Here is a 22,352-nt window from a genome sequence, read left to right as displayed (position 1 = left end):
AAACATTCTAAGCAAGCCAGAGACAACAGCTTGCTCAACTATGAAACTGTGGTTCCCCACTCCTGAGGGGCCCTTCCCTCCATCAGACTCCTCACCAGGCCTTCTCCAGAGAGCCTCCAGGTCAGGGTTCTGCTTACCCTTCCACTCCCTTCATATCTATGCTGATGTCAGTGGTGAGGAGTCCTTCGTCTTCAGCCAGGCATATCTTGAGGAACTGATCATCTCTCAGTTCCTTAACAGGCTTGTTCTTTAAGTACTTGAAGGAATAGGCATAGTGGGCCTCATCCACATCCTGCACACATGAAGGGAGAATCATGAGCCTGTGGATGGGCTGGGCCAGGCCCCAGGAGAAAAGACTGCCTTTCTGCTTTCAGGCACACAGCTCAGTGAAGTGGAAGGCAAGAAACTCAGGCCAATCAAAGAAGGAGGTGGGGCACATCTTGGATCAAAGCCCTTCACCCAGCTCACCTTTCTACCTTTCTTGGTGGGGGTTATATTTAGCTTGGCTCTCTCTTGGAAGGTTTGCCTCAGCACCTGCCGGACAAGGGGCTCACGGGCAATCTGCAGGGCTACCATGTAGCGGGCGCCTTCTAGCACAGCTTCTGGAGTAGGGAACTGGCTGTGGGGAAAATGGTGCAGCTACAGGACCAGGCTGTTGTGGCCCTCAGGCCCCTCCTCCTGTCAGTCACCTGCTGCACACCTACCTGCAAACGTAATCCTTGGCCAGCTCCAAGGGCTCTGCGGGAAACTGCTCTGTCTCATGCCGCTGGTAGCTGTCCCGCAGGTTCTCCCCAAACTGCTCGGGAGTAAGCCCAAACTTTTTGGCCAGGCCATCTAAAGCAAACAGAAGAGTGAAGGGTAAGGCAGCAGATGGGCTGATAAACCTCTTGGCTTTCAGAATCTGGAGTTGGAATTCTGGGAACCAGCCTTTGTTATTTTCCTGAGACGGTCTCGCTCTGTTGCCCAGACTAAAGGGTAGTGGTGTGATCATGGCTCATTGAAGCCTTGACCTCCTGGGCTCAGGCGATCCTTCCACTTCAGCATTCCCGAGTACCTGGGACTACAGGTGTGTTTCACCACTCCTGGCTAATTTTTCTGTATTTTTTGTAGAGTCTTGCTATGTTGACCAGGCTGGCCTCCAACTCCTGGGCTCAAGCGATACTCCCACCCTAACCTTCGAAGTGCTGGGATTACATGCTTGAGTCACTGTGCCCAGCTAGGGCACTGGAATTTAAAGAGGCCAGGAATGAGCAGGACCAGGTGGTCAAAGAACAATGAAAAAACTGATTTTAAACACTTGATGGGCTGTTATAAGGCAGAAGAAACAGACAGACCGGACTCTCTCCCTCTAATCATGAGTTTCCCATTACCTCAGGAAATTAGAGAGACGCTGAACTGTCACTGTGGGGCGGGAATGGGTATGGAGAGGAAGTGCTTTTGAAGACCAGATAACAGGCTGGTTCAGGATTGGATTGGTGATTGACCCAGATAGCCTTTCTTTTTCCTGCCAACCAGTCTTTTTTTCTGGGTAACTTCCCTTGCTCAGGCTAGAATGCCTAAATCCCAAAGAAGCTAGCTTTTACCTAGCCCAGCACTCTGGCAGATGGTGTACATGTCTCGGCGAGAGGCTTGCTTGAGCTCTGGCCCCCTCTGCTCCTCATCTTCTGCCTCGTCCCCTTCACCTGGGAAGAAAACACGGGGAGATTGAGGGTTCTAGTTTCCAATCACTCCCAAGGATCTGACACATTAGGAGAGAAGCCTTAAAGGGTACCCAGCCAAGGGTCTCCTTCAAGATGCCATGGGCCATCAAGTCTCCTGGGTTTTTGAGACACAGCCTCGGTTTGTTGCCCAGGCTGGTGTGCAGTGGCGTGATCTCAGCTCACTGCAACAACCGCCTCTAGGTTCAGGCATGCCTCAGCCTCCTGAGCAGCTGGGATTACCGGTATGTGCCACCTAGCCCTGCTACTTTTGTATTTTTAGTAGAGATGGAGTTTTGCCATGTTGGCCAGGCTGGTCTCGAACTCCTGACCTCAGGTGATCCACCTGCCTTGGCATCCCGAAACGCTGGGATTACATGCATGAGCCATTATGTACAGCCATCAAGTCTCCTGGATTTTCTTTTCCAGCACTAACCTTCTTCATCTCCCTCTTCCCTGACACGCTTCAGCTTCTTGCGGCTAGCTTTGGCGGCGTTCTGCATCTTAGGGATGTCTCGGCCATAATAAAGAAGAAAATGGTTGTAGACATCTTTCAGCTCATCCATTGACTGGACATCCTTGAGCCTGAAAAGGAAGAGACATAAGGTTTCAGTCATCACTGCGGAAAGGATATAATCCAATTTGGCTCTAAGAGGTCCAATTCCCAAAAGGCAGTATCCCAACTAAAATGGGATCCCAACCAGTTTTTTCCAATTATTATTATTATTGTTATTATTTTTTTGAGACAGAGTCTCACTCTGTTGCCCAGACTGGAGGGAGGATGATCACTTGAACCCGGGAGGTTGAGGCTGCCGTGAACTGTGACCACACCACTGCTCTCCATCACCACTGCTCTCCATCCTAGGCAACAGAGAAAGACACATAGCTGGGTGCGGTGGCTCATGCCTGTAATCCCAGCACTTTAGAAGGCCAAGGCGGAGGGATCACAAGGTCAGGAGAGCGAGACCATCCTGGCTAACATGGTGAAACCCCATCTCTACTAAAAATACAAAAAATTAGCTGGGTGTGGTGGTGGGTGCCTGTAGTCCCAGCTACTTGGGAGGCTGAGGCAGATGGTGTGAACCCGGGAGGTGAAGCTTGCAGTGAGCCGAGATCACGCCACTGCACTCCATCCTGGGCAACAGAGCAAGACTCTGTCTAAAAAACAAACAAACAAACAAAACAAAAACAAAACCAAAGACACATGATAGCCCTAGACCGTATCTTATTTATTTATTTTTTTGAGGTGGAGTCTCACTCTTGTCACCCAGGCTGGAGTGTAATGGCGTGATCTCAGCTCACTGCAACCTCCACCTCCTGGGTTTAAGAGATTCTCCGGCCTCAGCCTCCGGAGTAGCTGGGATCACAGGTGCGCACCACCACACCGACTAATTTTTGTATTTTTAGTAGAGACAGGGTTTCACCATGTTGGCCAAGCTGGTTTCAAACCCCTGATGTCAGGTCATCTGCCCACCTCATCCTCCCAAAGTGCTGGGATTACAGGTGTGAGCCACCATGCCCAGCCCGTTTTCTTTTTTTCTTTTTTTGAGACAGAGTTTTGCTCTTGTTACCCAGGTTGGAGTGCAATGGCGCGATCTCAGCTCACTACAACCTCTGCCTCCCAGGTTTAGGCGATTCTCCTGCTTCAGCCTCCTGAGTATCTGGGATTACAGGAGCCCAGCTAATTTTTTGTATTTTTAGTAGAGACGGGGGGTTTCACCATGTTGGCCAGGCTGGTCTTGAACTCGTGACCTCAGGTGATCTGCCCAGCTCAGCCTCCCCAAGTGTTGGGATTACAGGCATGACGCATGCCCGGCCTCCTCTTTCTTTCTTTTTTGAGATGGAGTCTAGCTCTGTCGCCCAGGCTCTGTGGTGCAGTGGCATGATCTCGGCTCCTGCAACCTCTGCATCCCAGGTTCAAGCGATTCTCCTGCCTCAGACTCCCGAGTAACTGGGATTACAGGCGCCTGCCACCACGCCCAGCTAATTTTTGTATTTTCAGTAAATATGGGGTTTCACCATGTTGGCCAGGCTGGTCTTGAACTCCTGACTTCACGACCTGCCCACCTTGGCCTCCCAAAGTGCCGGGATTACAAGCGTGAGCCACCGGGCCTGGCCCCAGCCCCCTTTTTCTTAAGAGACAGGATCGGCCGGGCAGATCACGAGGTCGGGAGATCGAGACCATCCTGGCTAATATGGTGAAACCCTGTCTCTACTAAAAATACAAAAAAAAAAATTAGGCATGGTGGTGGGCACCTGTAGTCCCAGCTACTCAGGAGGCTGAGGCAGCAGAATGGCATGAACGGGGGCGGGGGGGCGGGTGGGGGGCCGTGGCTTACAGTGAGCTGAGATCGAGCCATTGCACTCAGCCTGGGTGACACAGCGAGACTCTATCTCCAAAATAAATAAATAAATAAATAAAAATAATTCCTGGGATGAAGTAATCCTCTTGCCTCAGCCTCCCAAGTAACTGGGACTATAGACAGAAGCCACTGTCCCTGTGCCTGGCTTCTAATTTTTTTTTTTTTTTTTTTTTGAGACAAAGTCTTGCTCTGTTGCCCAGGCTGGAGTGCAGTAGCACGATCTCAGCTCACGGCAACCTCTGCCTCCCAGGTTCAAACAATTCTCCTGCTTCAGCCTCCTGAGTAATTGGGATTACAGGCGTGCGCCACTGCTCCCAGATAATCTTTTGTATTTTTAGTAGACGTGGGGTTTCACCATGCTGGCCAGGCTGGTCTCGAACTCCTGACCTCAAGTGATCTGCCTGCCTCAGCCTCCCAAAGTGCTGGGATTACAGGTGTGAGCCGCTGTGCCTGGGTGACAAGTTGGATTTCTAAGGGATGCGGCCCTGTGCTACATATTCTCCAAGGTTTAACAGTGCTCTTGCAGGGCCAGCCTTGGTCTGAGGGCTTCCCATAATGGAATAAACACCGCATGTTTTACCTCTCCATGTCAGTGGTGTCCAGAGCCCGAATGCCATCGGCAAGAGGTTTGTCAGGGTCAGCAGAGATCTGTTCATACTGATAAGCCTGCATCTTCTCAAACAGCCGTGTTAGGTTCTCTTTACGGATCCGCAGCTGGGTCCACTAAGGTGAAGTAGGGCAGGAATGAGGGCTCGTATTCAGCCCTGGAGACCCAAGGCTGCTCTGTTCCTTACCAGAAAACCTAGTTGGGGGGACTAGACAGGCCTGGGAGGTTTGGGTTTGTGGTATCCTGGTAGTAATGGTGCCTACCCTGGCCCATACCTCTTGGGTGCCACGGATCCACATTACCTTTTCATCCCACTGCCAGACTCTCCATAGGTCATTGATGTGCAACTCAGGCTCCACATACTCCTTTCGGTAGAAGGCAATAAAAGGCACCTAGGATGGCAAAGAGACTGCAGTCACTCAGAGACGATAGATCTGCTAAGATCCCCTCTGTCAGTAGATAATGACTTTCTGGACAAACAGCTCCAGGAAATTCAACAGTCAGAAGCTTGGCCTCCTTCACAGCCCTTCCAGGGCCTAGTGCTTTCCTCAACAGGAGAAAATAATGCTGCAGACAGGGTAGGATTGTTCTCGTGATCACTAGGGTCTCTGCGGGTCCTAACACTTCTTGAGTCACGGATAGGGGATGGGGAAGGGGGCTCCCACCTCATTTAGTTAACTATCGTTTCCCTCATCCCCTAACTAAATTTCTCACCAATGGGCCACCAGAGCTTGAGGTGTTACCTCAAAATGCTGATTTCGCATGAAGCCCAGGGCCTCTTTGATCTTCTGAATTGTGCTGGGCCCTTTCCGACTGAAGCTGCTGGCTGGCTGCCCTCGGTCTAGGTAATCACAGCTTTCCTAAAGCAGGAAAATAAAGAAATAGCAAAACAATGTCACTTGGTTTGTCTTACCACACAAGACTGCTTAATAACAAAGCATAACTTTTCCAGATGAAATCTAAAAAATTTTTCTCATATACACACACTTGTTGGGACTACATACACAGTTTTCTGTACCAGGCACACAGATGTATGAAATAGGGGAGGACGAGCTCCCCATCTTGATGAAGTGTCTTTTGGTTCATGTCAAAACCTAAGGATCTTTTCTGCGTACCTGGAGAGAAATGGTTGGTGTGGCAAAAGCATTCCTGTAGATCCAGTCAGCTTCTTCTTCTAGTTCATCATCTTCAGCCCCCTTGACTGGGATGGAGCGGAGCTGCAGTGGAAAAGACAACAGATGGACTTTATGTCTCACTTAAGAAAAACATATACCTTTTTGGACAGAAACGCGTGATCATCAAGTGTACATTTCCATTATTGTTCTGGAAATGCCATACCAGTGTTGTTCTGGCATGAAATAAGCATTGCTTTCTTTTCTTTTTTTTTTTGAGATGGAGTCTCGCTCTTGTTGCTCAGGCTGGAGTGCAATGGCGCGTTCTAGGGTCTCCTCAACGTTTGCCCCCGGAGTTCAGCCTCCTGAGTAGCTGAGATCACAGGTACCTGCCACCACGCCCAGCTAATTTTTTTTTTTTTTTTGAGATGGAGTCTCGCCCTGTTGCCCAGGCTGGAGTGCAATGGCGCGATCTAGGCTCACTATAACCTCCACCTCCCAGGTTCAAGGAATTCTCCTGCCTGAACCTCCCAAATAACTGGGATTACAGATGCATGCTGCCACGCCCAGCTAATTTTTTTTTTTTTATTTTAGTAGAGACAGGGTTTCACCGTGTTGCCCAGGCTGGCCTCTAACTTCTGAGCTCAGGCAATCCACCCGCCTTGGCCTCCCAAAGTGCTAGGATTACAGGTGTGAGCCACGCAGCTAATTTTTTGTATTTTTAGTACAGATGGGGGTTTCACAATGTTGGCCAGGCTGGTCTCGAACTCCTGACCTCAGGTGATCCACCCACCTTGGCCTCCCAAAGTGCTGGGATTACAGGTGTGAACCGCCCCGGCCATAAACATTTCATAATTTTTTTTTTTTTTTTGAGACAGGGTCTGTTTTTAGGCTTCAGTGCAGTGGTGCAATGATGGCTCACTGCAGTCGTGACCTCCCAAGCTCAAGCAATCTTCCCACCTCAGCCTCCTGAGTTGCTGAGACTACAGGTGTGCACCATCACGACCAGCTAGTTTTTTGCATTTTTTGTAGAGACAAGGTCTTCCTATGTGGCCCAGGCTGGTCTTGGGTTCTTGGACTCAAGCAATCTGCCACCCTGGTCTCCCAAAGTGCTGGGATTATAGGTGTGAGCCACAGCACCCAGCCTGTATTTCACAGATTTCTAAAGAAAACAGTATTTCAAGAACCGTAAGCAAGGTAGAGTCTACCTTCTCTTCTCTAAGAGCTGGATTTCCCAGGCCCCGGGTGAGATGGGGTTCAAAGCCCATGCTGCATACTCAATGCTAGACTTTTGCTAGATTATTTCTTGGCTACAAGGTAAATATGGATTGGTATAAGAGCAGAGGCTGGTGGTTTCTTACCTGGAACCTCTCAGGCAGGTCAGTGGCTCGGATTTCATTGTCCTGATCTGTGAGGTGGCTGCTTTCTAGCTCACTGGGCTCATACATTTCAAAGATGCTCCTACGGCTCACACGCTTCTTGGTGGTCTTCTTGGGGCGCACTCGGATTTCACCCTCAGCCTCATCATCCTCATACTCATACTCTTCCTCCAGTTCTTCATCATACTCATTGTATTTCTCAAATTCATCATAGTCAAAGTCCACACCGAAGATTTCCTGGGCTTCTTGCAGGGCCCTGTGGGTGGCAGCAAGAGGCAGTTGGCTCAGGTTCAGGTGAGAGGAGAGAAATGCAGCCCTTGCATAGATCCTTTACTTGTCCCAAGGAAACTGAGAGGGTTAGGAGGAAGGTAAACAAAATAACCATATTCACTGCGGACGAAAGGCTTCCATTGGGGGATATTTCTGGGCAAATTGTTGTATATGGAAGAACAAAAAGCCCATCTTTGGCACCTTCAAGTGACAGTAATCAAATAGCAACAGAGCAGACGGGTCTGTATCTTGCTCAGTGGACCCAGTTTCTGCTAAGGCATTACAGTATTCCCTTAGAGCAAAAGCTTTCATATTTGTTAATTGTGATGCGGGCATTTTTTCAACAAAATTGCATTAAGAATGTCAATATATATAATTGAATAAACATGAAGCTGTAGGTGGAAGAGGAATGCTGGAGCCTTGCCCGTGTGGGACTCTACTCCAATCCCACAGTAGCCCTAGAGTGCCGAGACAGCTCCTAGGGTTTCCAGGAGCAGTCTGAAATCACTGCCTGGTAGAGGTTATTTGAGGCAGGGAAGCAAAATGGCTGCAAGCTGGGAATGCCCCATTTTTGGCAAAGGCCTCTGACCTCCTCCTTCCTGACAAGGCCCACTCAATCACTTTATTCCCACCTTGTACCAGACCCCACTCACGCGTCTGTGTATCCAGGAAGCTTTTTCCGCCACTTAGGTTTTTTCAGAGGCTGTCCATCATCATCCACAATGAAGTCGTCAATATCTGGGTAGAAAAGGAGGGGTTGGGGTTCAGAGTCAGAGACTGAGCCAGGACTAAATTGCTTTGGTTTCTACTATGTGAGTGGTCAGTGAGCAAGAGAAGGGAAGCTCCTGAAAAGGAACTTCTTTGTGTTAAATGCTGAGGGATGCAGCTAAAGAATGGTTTCCATCCTGTTCCCATGGGCCAGGAAATCCCAACATCCATCCAAACACTGGCTTCCCTGCCCAATATAACGTACCTGACTCCTCATCATCTTCTTCCTCCTCCTCTGGAGGAGCCATGGGGGCCTCCATGGCCTCCTGCCCCTCTTCCCCTTCCCCATCCTGGAAGATTTCCTCCGCAATAGCTTCTTTTTCATGCTCCTCCTTGCCATACTCCTCCTCATCATCGTCCTCATCATCTGACATTTTTTTGACACGCCGGTACTTTTGCTAGGGGTGGGAAAACCTGCCTTATCAGGATCTGAGGAGTCTCGCATATGGATACCACATCTCCAGTCTTACTCGCTTCTTCCCACCACAATTACTCTGACCAAGGGAGATGGGAAAGAACATGCTGAGTGATGCTCTTGTAGCCTCAAAGCCCGTCCTTGAAATTTGGACAAGACTTTCTCTAACAGGCACCCAGATTTGGGATGCAAATCTAGGCTCTGTAGTACAATGATACCAAACACCATGCTCTAATGTTCTCCAAACTGTCCTGCATATGCCTCCTCACCCAGAGACACTGAAATTTCCAGGACTTTTTTCTTCACCCCCAGGGACAAAGACAAAGAATGATACTTACTCCTCTTTTGACTTTGACACCCAGATTCTCCTCAATGAGGTCAAAATCATCATCCTCCAGGCGGTCATCAAAAGAGGCTGAAGAAATAAAGTGTTGCCCATGGTGATGGGGAGGCCCTTTTCTGCTGGAACCTCCACCCAAGCCTCACTTGAGCCAACAATAGACTACTCACTGCGTTTTCTCTTCTTGTGGCCAACATCATCTTCTGAATCACCAGAGTCACTGCCCTCATCCTCCTCCCCTTCATCTTCATCATCATCGTCATTGATAAAGCCTTTCAGGTTGCCCTGCTCATCCTGATCATCTAGGTTCTCCTCCTCCTCCTCCTCATCTGGAAGACATGCATGTTTGAGGCATGGAGACTGAAAAACAGGCTAGCAGTTCAGGGCCACTTGATTAATGCGATTATCCATTTGCTCTGCACCTAACGACCTGGGTGCCACGTTAACTCTTCTACCTCATGTAAAGATGCAAAACATGGCATTGACTTAAGAGTAGCAGCATCTGGAAAGAATGTTTTTTTCCCCCTACATTCACCATCTGTCTTTGGGCAGGGTGATCTTCCTGGTCACTTTGACTTCTCAAAACCATTACTAGATTATTATGGCCACCAATAACTTTGTTTTACTCAGTTTGTAAACTCAGCAGCTATACTCCTTTATTTTGCCATAATTCCTTTCATAAAACTTGCACGTCCCTTTACCCCTTTCAAGTCATTTCATGGTTCTACTCTGTTGACAGTTCTAAAGATTGGGCTTGGCCAGAGAAATAGGAAACTAGGTGAATATATATCAATAATGCTGGGTCTAAAAGCACAAAGTATTACATACGGACTTATCTATTGGTTTATTATCAACTGCCCCCCAACTAAAGTAAACTCCACAATAGCTGGATCTTTGTTGTTTTATATTTCTAGTTCCAGGCCTAATGCCTGGCATACAGACAGATGGTCAGTTAGTATCTGCTAAGAATGACTGAAAGTTCTCAAGCTGGTACCTCATGTGTGATAACTTCTGTGCTGAGCCTGAGCCTTTCATCAGCAAGAATCCAACTATCCAAAGCTTAGCAATAGTGGGGAGAAGCTTGAGGCTGGGGCCTCCTCACCATCATCCTCCTCTTCCACAAATTTCTTGGTGACTCGGGGTACCACCTCGCCTTCATCATTGTATTCTTCCTCTGACTCCTCAGCCTCGCTTTCCACAAAATCAGACATTGCTACAGCTTCTCACTCTGCCTGAAGACAACTAGGGAAAGAAGAGAAGGATAAAAAAATGGGACACGTGATTACACAGGGGGCTCTTAAACCTTCCCACAAACAGCCTTTTAGCAACCTGCCACTGCTTTGCCCACTCAACATTCCCACTTGGGGAGAGGAAAGGAAGAATCAGATGGTTCCCACTCTTCCATTATCCATTCCTCCCAGCATTGCTTCTCTCATATGTACCTTTTTTTTTTTTTTTTTTTTTTTTTTGAGGTGGTGTCTCACTCTTTCACCCAGGCTAGAGTACAGTGGCACAATCTCCATTCACTGCAACCTTCGCCTCCTGGGTTCCAGTGATTCTCCTGCTTTAGCCTCCCAAGTAGCTGGGACTACAAGCACGCGCCACCATCCCGGCTAATTTTTATACTTTTAGAAGAGACAGGGTTTCAATATGTTGGCCAGGCTAGTCTTGAACTCTTGACCTCAGGTGATCTGCCCACCTCGGCCTCCCAAGGTGTTGGGATTACAGGCATGAGCCACCACACCCAGCCTCGTATGTACTTTTAAAAAGAAGGCAGGCCGGGCACGGTGGCTCACGCCTGTAATCCCAGCACTCTGGGAGGCCAAAGCGGGCAGATCATGAGGTCAGGAGATCGAGACCATCCTGGCTAACACAGTGAAACCCCGTCTCACTAAAAAACACAAAAAACTAGCCAGGTGTAGTGGTGGGCACCTGAAGTCCCAGCCACTCAGGAGGCTGAGGCAGGAGAATGGTGTGAACCCGGGAGGCGGAGCTTGCGGTGAGCCAAGATCGCGCCACTGCACTCCAGCCTGGGCAACAGAGCGAGACTCTGTCTCAGAAATAAATAAACAAATAAATAAAATAAAAAGAAGGCAAAAGCCAGGCTACTCAGGAGGCTGAGGCAGGAGAATCTCTTGAACCCAGAAGGCAGAGGTTGCAGATTGCACCACTGCATTCCAGCCTGGCGACAGAGCAAGACTCTGTCTTAAAAAAAAAAAAAAAAAAAAAGCCACTAGGCCAGGCGTGGTAGCTCTCTCCTGTAACCTCAACACTTAGGGAGGCCAAGGCAGGTGGATCACCTGAGGTCAGGAGTTCGAGACCAGGCTGGCCAACATGGTGAAACTCCATCTCTACTAAAAACACAAAAATTATCCGGGTATGGTGGCAGGTGCCTGTAATCCCAGCTACTCTGGAGGCTTAGGCAGGAGAATCATTTGAACCTGAGAGGTGGAGGTTGCAGTAAGCAGAGACTGCACCATTGCACTCCAGCATCGGCAATAAGAGCAAAACCTGTCTCAAAAATAAAGAAAGAAAGAAAGAAAAAAGAAAAAGAAGGCAATTATACCAGACTTGTATATGTATCATCTCTCTTTCCCAGAGTTTTACCTCACTTACCATTTGAAGACAGGAATGGGCAAATGAGGAAAGAAACTAATGTAGGGACCATTAAGTGGGGATATGGTGGTAGAGTGGGATTATGTGATCTGCTCCTAGGAGGCTTGGAAACAGTAAGTGCCAACTTTATAAAAGGTGCTTTCATGTTTACATACACTATTCATACTTATTAGCAAAATCAAAAGGAAAATCTCTTTTCAACAGATTAAACACACAGATACTTCATGAACTTGAGCCGATTTGTGTGAGTATTGGTTGGGAGCATTTGGGTCCAAAAAGGGCCTATTTTTATCATTTATTCCCCTTGTAGGTAAAAAATCTTGAAAGGCTTCCATGTCCTACTACCATAACCATAAAAGCAAGATGGTTAAATGGAAAGATTGCTGGGCTCAAGAGTAGAAATCAAATCCTGTTGAGACCACGGTGAAACCCCGTCTCTATTAAAAATACAAAAAATTAGTGGGGCGCGGTGGCGGGCGCCTGTAGTCCCAGCTACTCAGGAGGCTGAGGCAGGAGAATGGCGTGAACCCGGGAGGCGGAGCTTGCAGTGAGCCGAGATCGTGCCACTGCACTCCAGCCTGGGGGACAGAGCGAGACTCCATCTCAAAAAAAAAAAAAGAAATCAAATCCTGGTTTCATATCCTAACAGCTAAACATAAACTTAAGCAAATTATTGGACATGCCTGAATATCACTTTCTTAACCTGGAAAATGGTAACAGTGCTACCTACCTTTGAGGATAGTTGAGAATATTACATGACATAGGGGAAAGAACCTGTTGTTTCAAGATGGGTTAACTGAGTTTGAATTTGAATCCTGAGCCTAACTTTCCTTAGCATTCTGTAATTTTGTACCAACCAACCCCAACTTTATCTTCTACTTCCCTGCTTTCAGACTCATCCAAAGCCTGGAAATGATAGTAGGGATCTTCAAGAACTGTAACATGGAGCTTGATGCGCCTTGAGTAGGACTTAAAAAACAGCACACATCATCACATCAAGATTCCACTGTGGAACCCTAAAGCTGGCTGCTGACACACTCAGCATCACTCCTCACCCTGTCCAGTAAAATGGTCTATGGGATATATCCCATGTACCTTTCTCCCACTTAAGACTACAAGCTTCTGGAAGATAAAGAACATATCCAATGGAGTGAATAATAAAAACCATGAAAACATAAATGGCAATACAATGAGGCATTACAAGGCACTCTGATTCTGCACCAGAAAAGCTATATCCTTTCACGTGTGCTGCAACACATTAGTAACAAATTTAGCTAACAAATTAGCAACTGTTAAGTGTCTGTTAAATAAACGACTTACATTTTCTTTCTTTTTTTTTTTTTGAGACGGAGTCTTGCTCTGTCACCCAGGCTGGAGTACAGTGGCCAGATCTCAGCTCACTGCAAGCTCCGTCTCCCGGGTTTACGCCATTCTCCTGCCTCAGCCTCCCGAGTAGCTGGGACTACAGGCGCCCGCCACCTCGCCCGGCTAGTTTTTTTTTGTATTTTTTAGCAGAGTCGGGGTTTCACCGCGTTAGTCAGGATGGTCTCGATCTCCTGACCTCGAGATCCGCCCGTCTCGGCCTCCCAAAGTGCTGGGATTACAGGCTTGAGCCACCGCGCCCGGCCTACATTTTCATATTGCTGCCTTCTTCCCAGTTAAAGATGGCAGTGGGAGGGGAGAGAAGGGTGGCTAATGGCTACCTGAAGGTGCCTTAAGTTCTGTGGCTCTAATTCTCCTGAAAATTGTCCTTACTGAGCTCAATTAATACTATAACCAATGAACTTGAGATTAACTAAACTCAAGAAAACAAAACTGCGGCTGGGCGCGGTGGCTCAAGCCTGTAATCCCAGCACTTTGGGAGGCCGAGACGGGCGGATCACGAGGTCGGGAGATCGAGACCATCCTGGCTAACCCGGTGAAACCCCGCCTCTACTAAAAAAAAAATACAAAAAACTAGCCGGGCGAGGTGGCGGGCGCCTGTAGTCCCAGCTACTCGGGAGGCTGAGGCAGGAGAATGGTGTAAACCTGGGAGGCGGAGCTTGCAGTGAGCTGAGATCCGGCCACTCCACTCCAGCCTGGGCGACAGAGCGAGACTCCGTTTCAAAACAAACAAACAAACAAACAAACAAAAAACTGAAGGTATAGGAGGGTGGGGGAATGTTCAATTTTCGGTTGTGGTTTCAGATGCCACTATTTCCACAAACCTAACTGAACGCCTACTATGTACATATACTCTGCTAAGAGCTGGGGATTTGAAGAGAATTGCTCGTTTTCTTTCTTTTTTTGTTTTGAGATGGAGTTTTGCTCTTGTTGCCCAGGCTGGAGTGCAATGGCGCAATCTCAGTTAACGCAACCTCCACCTCCTGGGTTCAAGCAATTCTCCTGCCTCAGCCTCCTGAGTAGCTGGGATGACAGGCATGCAGCACCATGCCAGCTAATTTTGTATTTTTAGTAGAGAGGGGGTTTCCCCTTGTTGGTCAGGCTGGTCTTGAACTCCTGACCTCAGGTGATCCGCCCGCCTTGGCCTCCCAAAGTGCTGGGATTACAGGCGTGAGCCACCACGCCCGGCTGGATTGTTCATTTTCAAGGAGTTGACTGTCTCCTAGAGGGAGAAATATGAAAATAAGACCATAAAATGGTTTTATGCATTACAATAGACACACAGAACAGGCATAGGAAGAGAACTGGACAATAAACTCACAACACACACACAAAACCCAACCAAAATAATACGGGTCTCTCTTGGGTATTTTAAGCAATTTTTTAAAAAGTACCCTGAGGAATAATGCTTATTTACACACCTACCAAGTGCCAGACACTAACAAATATCCTACTATTTTATGTCCCTATCAAGGTGGAACAAATATTCCATGAATCCCTACACTATCCTATGAGTTACAGCACACTTCTCTCTCAACAGAGGAAGAAACAGACTCAGAGAGATGTAGTCATTTGTTCAAGGTGATAAAACTATCATCTGTTGTAAGTGCTGAGGTCTGTCTGACTCCTCATGGCTGACAGTACCACATTTATCAATAGTTCTCAGGGCATGGTCCAGGGGCCAGTCCCTTTGTTCTCTCAGGAGTGTACAGTGGAGTTTTTCCAGAGGTTATATGACATGTGGTTATCACAACAGACTGAATGCAAAAGCATATGAGAACACAGCTGTATTCTATTAGGGCAGACATTAAAACATTGTACTAAAAAACAAAAAAATGTCATTCTTTTTTTTTTTTTTTTTGAGACGGTGTCTCGCTCTGTCGCCCAGGCTGGAGTGCAGTGGCGCAATCTCGGCTCACTGCAAGCTCCGCCTCCCGGGTTCACGCCATTCTCCTGCCTCAGCCTCCCGAGTAGCTGGGACTACAGGCGCCCGCCCCTGCGCCCGGCTAATTTTTTCTATTTTTAGTAGAGACGGGGTTTCACCATGGTCTCGATCTCCTGACCTTGTGATCCGCCCACCTCGGCCTCCCAAAGTGCTGGGATTACAGGCGTGAGCCACCACGCCCGGCCAAAAATGTCATTCTTAATTTACTTATTTTGAGACAGAGTCTTGCTCTCTCACCCAGGCTGGAGTGCAATGGCACGATCCCGGCTCACTTCAACCTCAGCCTCCTGGGTTCAAGCGATTCTCTTGCCTTAGCCTCCTGAGTAGGTGGGACTACAGGCACTCGCTACCACGTCTGGCTAATTTTTGTATTTTTAGTAGAGATGGGGTTTGGCCATATTGGCCATGCTGGTCTCGAACTCCTGACCTCAAGTGATCCACCTGCCTTGGCCTCCCAAAATGCTGGGACTACAGGCGTGAGCCACCATGCCCGGCCTATTCATTTATTTTTTAAGATGAAGTTTCACCATGTTAGCCAGGCTGGTTTCGAACTCCTGAGCTCAAGTGATCCACCTGCCTCAACCTCCCAAAGTGTGAGCCACCACACCCCGTCCATTCTTACTATTTTGTTTTAAAAACTACTATTATTCGGCTGGGTGCTGTGGCTCATGCCTGTAACCCCAGCACTTTGGAAGATGGAGGTGGGCCGATCACCTGAGGTCAGGAGTTTGAGACCAGCCTGGCCAACATGGTGAAACTCTATCTCTACTACAAATGAAAAATTAGGTGGGTATGGTGGCAGGTGCCTGTAGTCCCAGCTACTCGGGAGGCTGAAGCAGGAGAACTGCTTGAACCCGGAAGGCAGAGGTTGCAGTGAGCCGAGATGGTGCCACTAGACTCTAGCCTGGGTGACAGAGTGAGACTCCATCACAAAACAAAACAAAACAAAAAAACTACTGTTATTCGTAAAAAGTATTATTGTTTACTATTTTAAAATAAATCAATAAATATTTTTAAATGTCTTGAGTTTTAATTTCGAATCTGGTAAATATCAAAAGATGTAATTCACATAAACAAAATGTCTTTGGAGTCCTAAAAACGTTTTAAGAGTATAAAGGGGTCCTGAGTCCAAAAAGTTGAGGAATGACTGTAAAGACCCTAAAGAGCTGCGGTACAGTAAGCCTAGGGGTTAGGGTGATGATCCCCCATGCCCCAAGATCTCTATCCTTAAGGTCATTTAGCTTGAGCACTGCCGAAAGTGAAAGTCTTAAACTTCTGCCAATTAAATCTGGAGCTCTAATTTTAATTTTGACATTGCTCCCCCTCAGCCCTGAACTGAGCCATTAAAAATAGATATGAGTACGGCAGCCCCCACACATAGCTTGTTTTAATTAGGCTATCAGACCCATACGTTCAATATTTTAAGGCCTCAACATCTTCAAATTAAACACCAGCTCCTGCAGACCAGATGCCCCTCAGCCTACTTAACAGAGAAACACACAGCCTACCTGATGAAAACAACAGCTTTCTTCTGTCTCAAGGGCAGCTAGTGCTCCATGCAGCACACAGTTTGGAAAGATAGCTGTGTTCTCTTTCTTCCCATCGCCTAGGTTAGCAATAAAGCACAAGCTATGCTATAGCTGGGGAATGCCTCCAATCTAGCTCAATACCAAGACTTCCAGTTGTAAGAGGTGTGCCAGAAGCAATTCTGACTTGCTGCAACTTGCAGGAGCTAGATGTGCAGACTGCAGTAGCACTGCAGTCTGAGACTGACAAGCAAGAACTAATCCAGAATAAAAACACTAATGTATTTACTTGTGTATGATTATTATTAATATACAGTATCTATGATGAGCCTGATGTAGTTTGGATGTTGTATTTAGCACTCATGCTCTTAAAAATTTCCCCATACTTACATTGTAAGTTAAATTTGCAACTGGAATAGGTCTACAAGGGCAGTGGGGGGACGGAGGGAGAGGTTTCTCTAGGCAGAAGCACAGCTGCAGAACACGATGTGGCTCAAAGGGAGAGGCTGGTGGTTACCATGACATTTGCTGGAAGAGGAATGGAACTGGGATCAGATTGCCACAAGGGAGGCCCTCTGCAGTCCCTCCCTTTGAACAAGAAGTTGTAGGAGGCAATTAAGAGGAGACCAGAGTGAAAAGAGATCTAGTCTGTTAATTCCTTCCACTTTGCAGCTTCAATTAACATTTGCTGGGTTTTTTTTTAAGAGTCAAGCTCTGTGCTGGGACGTGGGTATATAAAAATGAGTAAAATATGCTTCTGACCCTGGTGGAGTTTACAATCTATCTCAAAACACTTGTTAATAACGTTATAACAAAGCACAATTAGGGTTATGTTAAGTTACATACCTGGACTATAAGAGCAATGGGAAGGTTGGGAAATATCTGAGAAAAGGTGATGTTTGAATAAAAGAGGATTTACAGTCTGGAAAAAGGCAACATGAGCAAACATTTAGGCGTGCTGCTCTGGAGAACAGCCCCATAAGTCTAGGGCGGAGTTTAAACTACAGGACATTCCACATTGTCTTGTATCCTATATTTTATGAGCAAGGGACTAGGACTATTCCAAAGGTATCCATAAGTGAATGTCCAATTTGGATATGAAACCTAAAAGTTTAATAAGTAAAAATATTTAGAGTCTACTTAAGGCCTTTTAAATCTGGAATTCAGAACTCTTTGTAATTAAAAAAAAACCTGAAAACCTAATTACATGAAGTCAAGATGTTAAAATACAGAAAAAGTTAATTTTGTTCATTTAAAAATATTATTTATTCGGCCGGGCGTGTTGGCTCACACCTATAATGCCAGCACTTTGGGAGGCTGAGGTGGGCTGATCACTTGAGGTCAGATGCTTGAGACCAGCCTGGGCAGCATGATGAAACCTGTCTCCACTAAAAATACAAAAATTAGCTGGGCGTGGTGCTGCACACCTGTAATCCCAGCTACTTGGGAGGCTGAGGCAGGAGAATCGCTTGAACCTGGGAGACAGAGCTTGCAGTGAGCCGAGATCATGCCATTGCACTCCAGCCTGGGTGACAGCGAGACTCCACCTCAAAAAAAAAAAAAAATTGTTTCTTTTCTTTCCACATTTCTTTAGAGAAACAGGGTAAGGGCCAAAGAAGAGCACAACTGAAGTATGTAACCAGATTCAGAACCCCTGCAACACAAAGAGAGATTAACAGTTACTAAACCTTGTGGTACACACATTGGGGAACACACAGTTCCTGCTCTAGCACACAGGGGTTGGCAAACCTTTCCTCTTCTCTACAGGGCCAGATCTGCCACTGTAGCATAGAAGCATACATAACATGTAAATAAATGGGGGCGACCTTAATTGGCTCACAGGCCTTAGTTTGTGACCTATGATTTAGAAGTACAGGTCTTTAGAGAATTGATGATAAGGCTAGCATGGGATCCTGTAATAAGACAACCTAACCTGGTTTTGAGGAAGTGACTTTAAACAAAGACCTTAAGAGTAAGGAGGAATTAGTTCAGCAGAGGAGCTGGCTTCTTTGGAGATGGTTTGGGGAGTGATGTCGGAGATGTGCGCTTCTAGCACAACACGTGCACTGTGGCATGTACAGAGAAGGCCCGGGAGAGGAAGAACGGTTCATAAGAGTTGGAGGAGAAGTCATAAGGATCTAGGTGCTGGGAAGCCATTGCTGGGTTTTAAACGTAGAATTGAAATTAATTTACTTGCTAATCCAACAAACACTTATTATTTTCTGAGATGGAGTCCTACTCTGTCACCCAGACTGGAGTGCAGTGGTGTGATCACATCTCACTGCAGCCTCCACCTCCTGGTCTCAAGCCATAATCTCACCTGAGCCTCCCAAGTAGCTAGAACAAATACATATATATATATATTTTCGAGATAGAGTCTCGCTTTATCACCCAGGCTGGAGTGTAGTGGCGTGATCTCGGCTCACCGCAACCTCTGACTCCTGGGTTTAAGCAATTCTCTTGCCTCGGCCTCCCAAACAGCTGGGATTACAGGTACCCACCACCATGTCCAGCTAATTTTTTCTTTGTATTTTTAACAGAGATGGGGTTTCACCATGTTGGCCAGCCTGGTCTCGAGTTCCTGACCTCAGGTGATCCGCCCACCTCGGCCTCCCAAAGTGTTGGGATTATAGGCATGAGCCACCATGCCTGGCATAAATATGTATTTAATGAGAGCCCACCACATGCCAGGCACATACAAGACAAGGTCCATGCCCCTAGGATGCCCATATTCTGGTGCAGGAGACACACTGGCAACAAATAAAATAAACCTTGCTCTAAGAGCTAAGAAGGAAATACATATTTTCATCTCATCTAAAGTGAGTTTACTTAGGCTGAGATGTCAACAGATAGAATATGACCTGTAGAACCAGGGGGAGAGATTCCAGTAGAGAAAGTGGGCAAGAATATGGTATATAATAGGTGATGTCCTAAGGCTGATGGCACTAGAGCATGGTGAAGGCAGCGGTCTATGAGAGGTATCCTCAAGCAGGGCGTAAAGGCCATGGAAAGTCACTGGAGAGTTTTAAGTAGGGAAATGACATGATCTGCTCTGATCCAATTCTGTTACATGTAAAATGAACTGGAGGAAGATCTGAGTGGAAACCAGGAAAAACTGAGGATATCGTTGTGGTAGCCCAAGCAAAAGATGGTGGTGGCTTGGAATAGGGTGGTAGCAGTGAAGATGGAGAAGAGAAGACAGACTACAAAAACATTCTAGAAGTGGAAGTGACAGGACTTACTAAAAGACTGGGAAAGAGGAGTAGTAAAGGAGAAGAACAAAGATGATTCTCATAGGTCTATCTTCGGTAATCCTGCGGATAGGAGTACCACTCAGTAAAATGGGAGGATAAAGTTTGGAATGATAAGAAAACCAAAACTTTCTTTTGGTTATGTTAGCTTTGGGGTGCCTAAGAAATATCCAAATGGAGATAATTAAACAGGCATTTTTGACGTGTGATTCTGGAACACAAGATTTAAACTTTGGAGTTGCCAACTTTCAGGTGGTAATTAAAGCCATGGGGCTGGGTCACCTAAAGGGAAGCATGTAGAGGGCCCAGGATTCCTGTGAGAATTCCAACATATATATATACACATATATTTTGAGATGGAGTCTTGTTTTGTTGCCCATGCTGGAGTGCAGTGGCACAATCTCTGCTCACTGCAAACCTCTGCCTCCTGGGTTCAAGTGATTCTCCTGCCTCAGCCTTCCAAGTAGCTGGGATTACAGGCATGTCGCCATGCCCAGCTAGGTTTTGTATTTTTAGTAGAGATGGGGTTTTACTATGTTTGCCAGGCTGGTCTTGAACTCCTGACCTCAAGTGATCCGCCCGCCTTGACCTCCCAAAGTGCTGGGATTACAGGCGTGAGCCACCGTGACCAGCTCCAACATTTAGACATCAGATAGAGAGCAAAGGTGGCTAGCAAATGAGACTCAGAAGGAACAGCCAGAGAAATGGAGAAAATCCAAGAATGAAATGTCAATAAAGCCAAGATGAAAGTTTGGAGACAGGAGTAACTACCTTGAATATTGCAGAGACAGAGAAAGATGAGAACAAAGTATCCATTGGATTTGGCAACATAGAAGTCACTGGTGACCTAGATAAGGGCAACTTCAATGGAGTGGGCAAAGTAGATGCGGTGGCACTTGATTACTAGAAGCTACCTTAGGAGGACTGCTTGAGCTCCGGAGTTCCAGGTGGCAGTGAGCTATGATGGGGCCACTGCACTCCAACCTGGGCAACAGAGCAAGACAATGTCAACCCCCCCCCCAAAAAAAAAAAAAAAAAAAAAAGGAGTGGGCAGAAGAGAAGCCAGATTGATATGAAATGAAGATTGAATAAAGGGTAAGAAAGCTGAGTTGATACAGGTAGAAATCTATGAATGGAAATTTTAAAAATTGGCATGGTAGTTGGAGAGGGATGTGAAGGATACCAGAACATACTGTATGCTGATGGGAACAGTTTCATGGAGAGACAGGATTTGGTGACTGATTTTATTGGGAAATAGTGGAGAGGAAGGAAGGCAAGGATTATAGGCAGGATTGATGGTAGTGCCATTTATTAAGATCAAGAAAATAGAAGCAGGGCAAACGCATTTGCCTACAAACATCATGTTTCCACCACTCTAGGTAGGCTTTCAGAGGAAGAACTGTAAAATTCCACTAAGCTTCTCCAGACTGCACCAATTTCTGATGTAATTAATCTCCTGATGAAGTTAAAACCTCTTAAGAGTCGCAAGGCTATGCTAATCCAATCTAGCAGCCACACAAGCCAAGTGAATAAAAATGTACTTGTACTGGTGAAAGGAACATTACTCACGAAAAAGGGCTCTAAATTCACAGCTGATGGAAGAGCAGTCATGCTTCTGTAATCAAAACACCGAAGACTTACTAACTGGTATCTTTCAGATAAACAGTGGAACCAGACATTTTTCCGAAGAAATTAATCAAATTCAATATTGTTCACATTCCCTAATGCTCATTAATGATGTAGCTTCATACACCCTTGTTACTTCTGATACAGTGAATTTCCATGGAAGTATTTCCAGAGATCTTAGGCCTGTGAAATAAGTATCAGTTCTTGCAACAACCCAGGAAAATTAACCTCTCCAGCTGGTTCAAACGAGTGCCTGAGGAGAAAGGCAGAAACTAGAAGACGAGTTTTGACTTAATAACTCATTTTGATGTTCATGATAGGCCTCTGGCAAACGTTTGAGGAAATGAATCTACGGAGAATGGACGGGCTTTAGGTACTTCTACAACACCTTCGATCTTTAGAAAGGGATGAAGGATGCAACTATCTACAAAAAGTTCTATTTGTATTATTCAGCAACATGTAAAGAGCTGGAATTTGGCATCGCCCTCTAGCCTGATGATCGAGCTGCTGAAAGCTCCATAGGATTCATAACCTCAGAACAAACAACTCGATCACCTGATCCTGGTTCAGAAGCCCCAGGTCCCTTCTATCCCCAATCCTTTCGCGTGGCCCAGTTTTAAAAATCTGCGGAGAGAAGGACTGGATGCCAGGAAGCCTGTTGATTCAACATGCCACTCAATTCACGGGTTCCGGGTGTTACCGGGCTGGGAAAAGCTTTGAGACTCTGAGCAACTGCAGCGCTTTCCTCCCCCTTCCCCCCATAGAGCAGGGAAGGCCAGGCCCCCCCTTCTTCCCACATACGGCTCCCCATTGCCTCTTCCCTTACGGGACCAGGCCCTAGGAGCCCGGTTCCCCACCTGACTCCTGCGAGAAACACGCTCCCCAGTCGGAACTTTACTTGCCTGAAGTCCGCCGCTCCTCCGGTGCGCTAAGCCCCCACCGAGGAAAAATGGAGTCGTCGAACCGAGACTGGGAAAAGATACTACGGACCCACCGCACTGCCCCTCCGCCGCCGCCGCCGCCGCCGCCGCCGCTGCGTCAACGTGCTACGTCA

The 22,352-nt window shown here is 46.8% G+C and overlaps 1 protein-coding gene across 1 annotated transcript in view; it reads right to left on the bottom strand.

Annotated features, from left to right (window-relative positions):
- The window catches only part of LOC105476286 (SPT6 homolog, histone chaperone and transcription elongation factor), a 40,729-nt gene extending 18,394 nt beyond the window's left edge, over positions 1-22,335 (bottom strand). The window contains exons 1-16 of the mRNA XM_071082574.1: positions 22,201-22,335; positions 10,054-10,193; positions 9,122-9,280; positions 8,950-9,026; positions 8,402-8,594; positions 8,082-8,166; positions 7,141-7,414; positions 5,783-5,884; positions 5,411-5,527; positions 4,970-5,059; positions 4,641-4,783; positions 2,134-2,282; positions 1,584-1,682; positions 705-834; positions 469-619; positions 138-292 (exon numbers count right to left, since the gene is read on the bottom strand). Coding sequence (XP_070938675.1) covers positions 138-292; positions 469-619; positions 705-834; positions 1,584-1,682; positions 2,134-2,282; positions 4,641-4,783; positions 4,970-5,059; positions 5,411-5,527; positions 5,783-5,884; positions 7,141-7,414; positions 8,082-8,166; positions 8,402-8,594; positions 8,950-9,026; positions 9,122-9,280; positions 10,054-10,162 — 2,033 coding nt within the window. The 5' untranslated portion in view covers positions 10,163-10,193; positions 22,201-22,335. The remainder of the gene's footprint in view (positions 1-137; positions 293-468; positions 620-704; positions 835-1,583; positions 1,683-2,133; positions 2,283-4,640; positions 4,784-4,969; positions 5,060-5,410; positions 5,528-5,782; positions 5,885-7,140; positions 7,415-8,081; positions 8,167-8,401; positions 8,595-8,949; positions 9,027-9,121; positions 9,281-10,053; positions 10,194-22,200) is intronic.
- Positions 22,336-22,352: the final 17 nt, after the last annotated feature.

Source organism: Macaca nemestrina, chromosome 17 (genome assembly GCF_043159975.1).
Source record: "Macaca nemestrina isolate mMacNem1 chromosome 17, mMacNem.hap1, whole genome shotgun sequence".
Lineage (NCBI taxonomy): Eukaryota > Metazoa > Chordata > Mammalia > Primates > Cercopithecidae > Macaca > Macaca nemestrina.
This window is presented reverse-complemented; position numbering and strand designations above follow the sequence as displayed.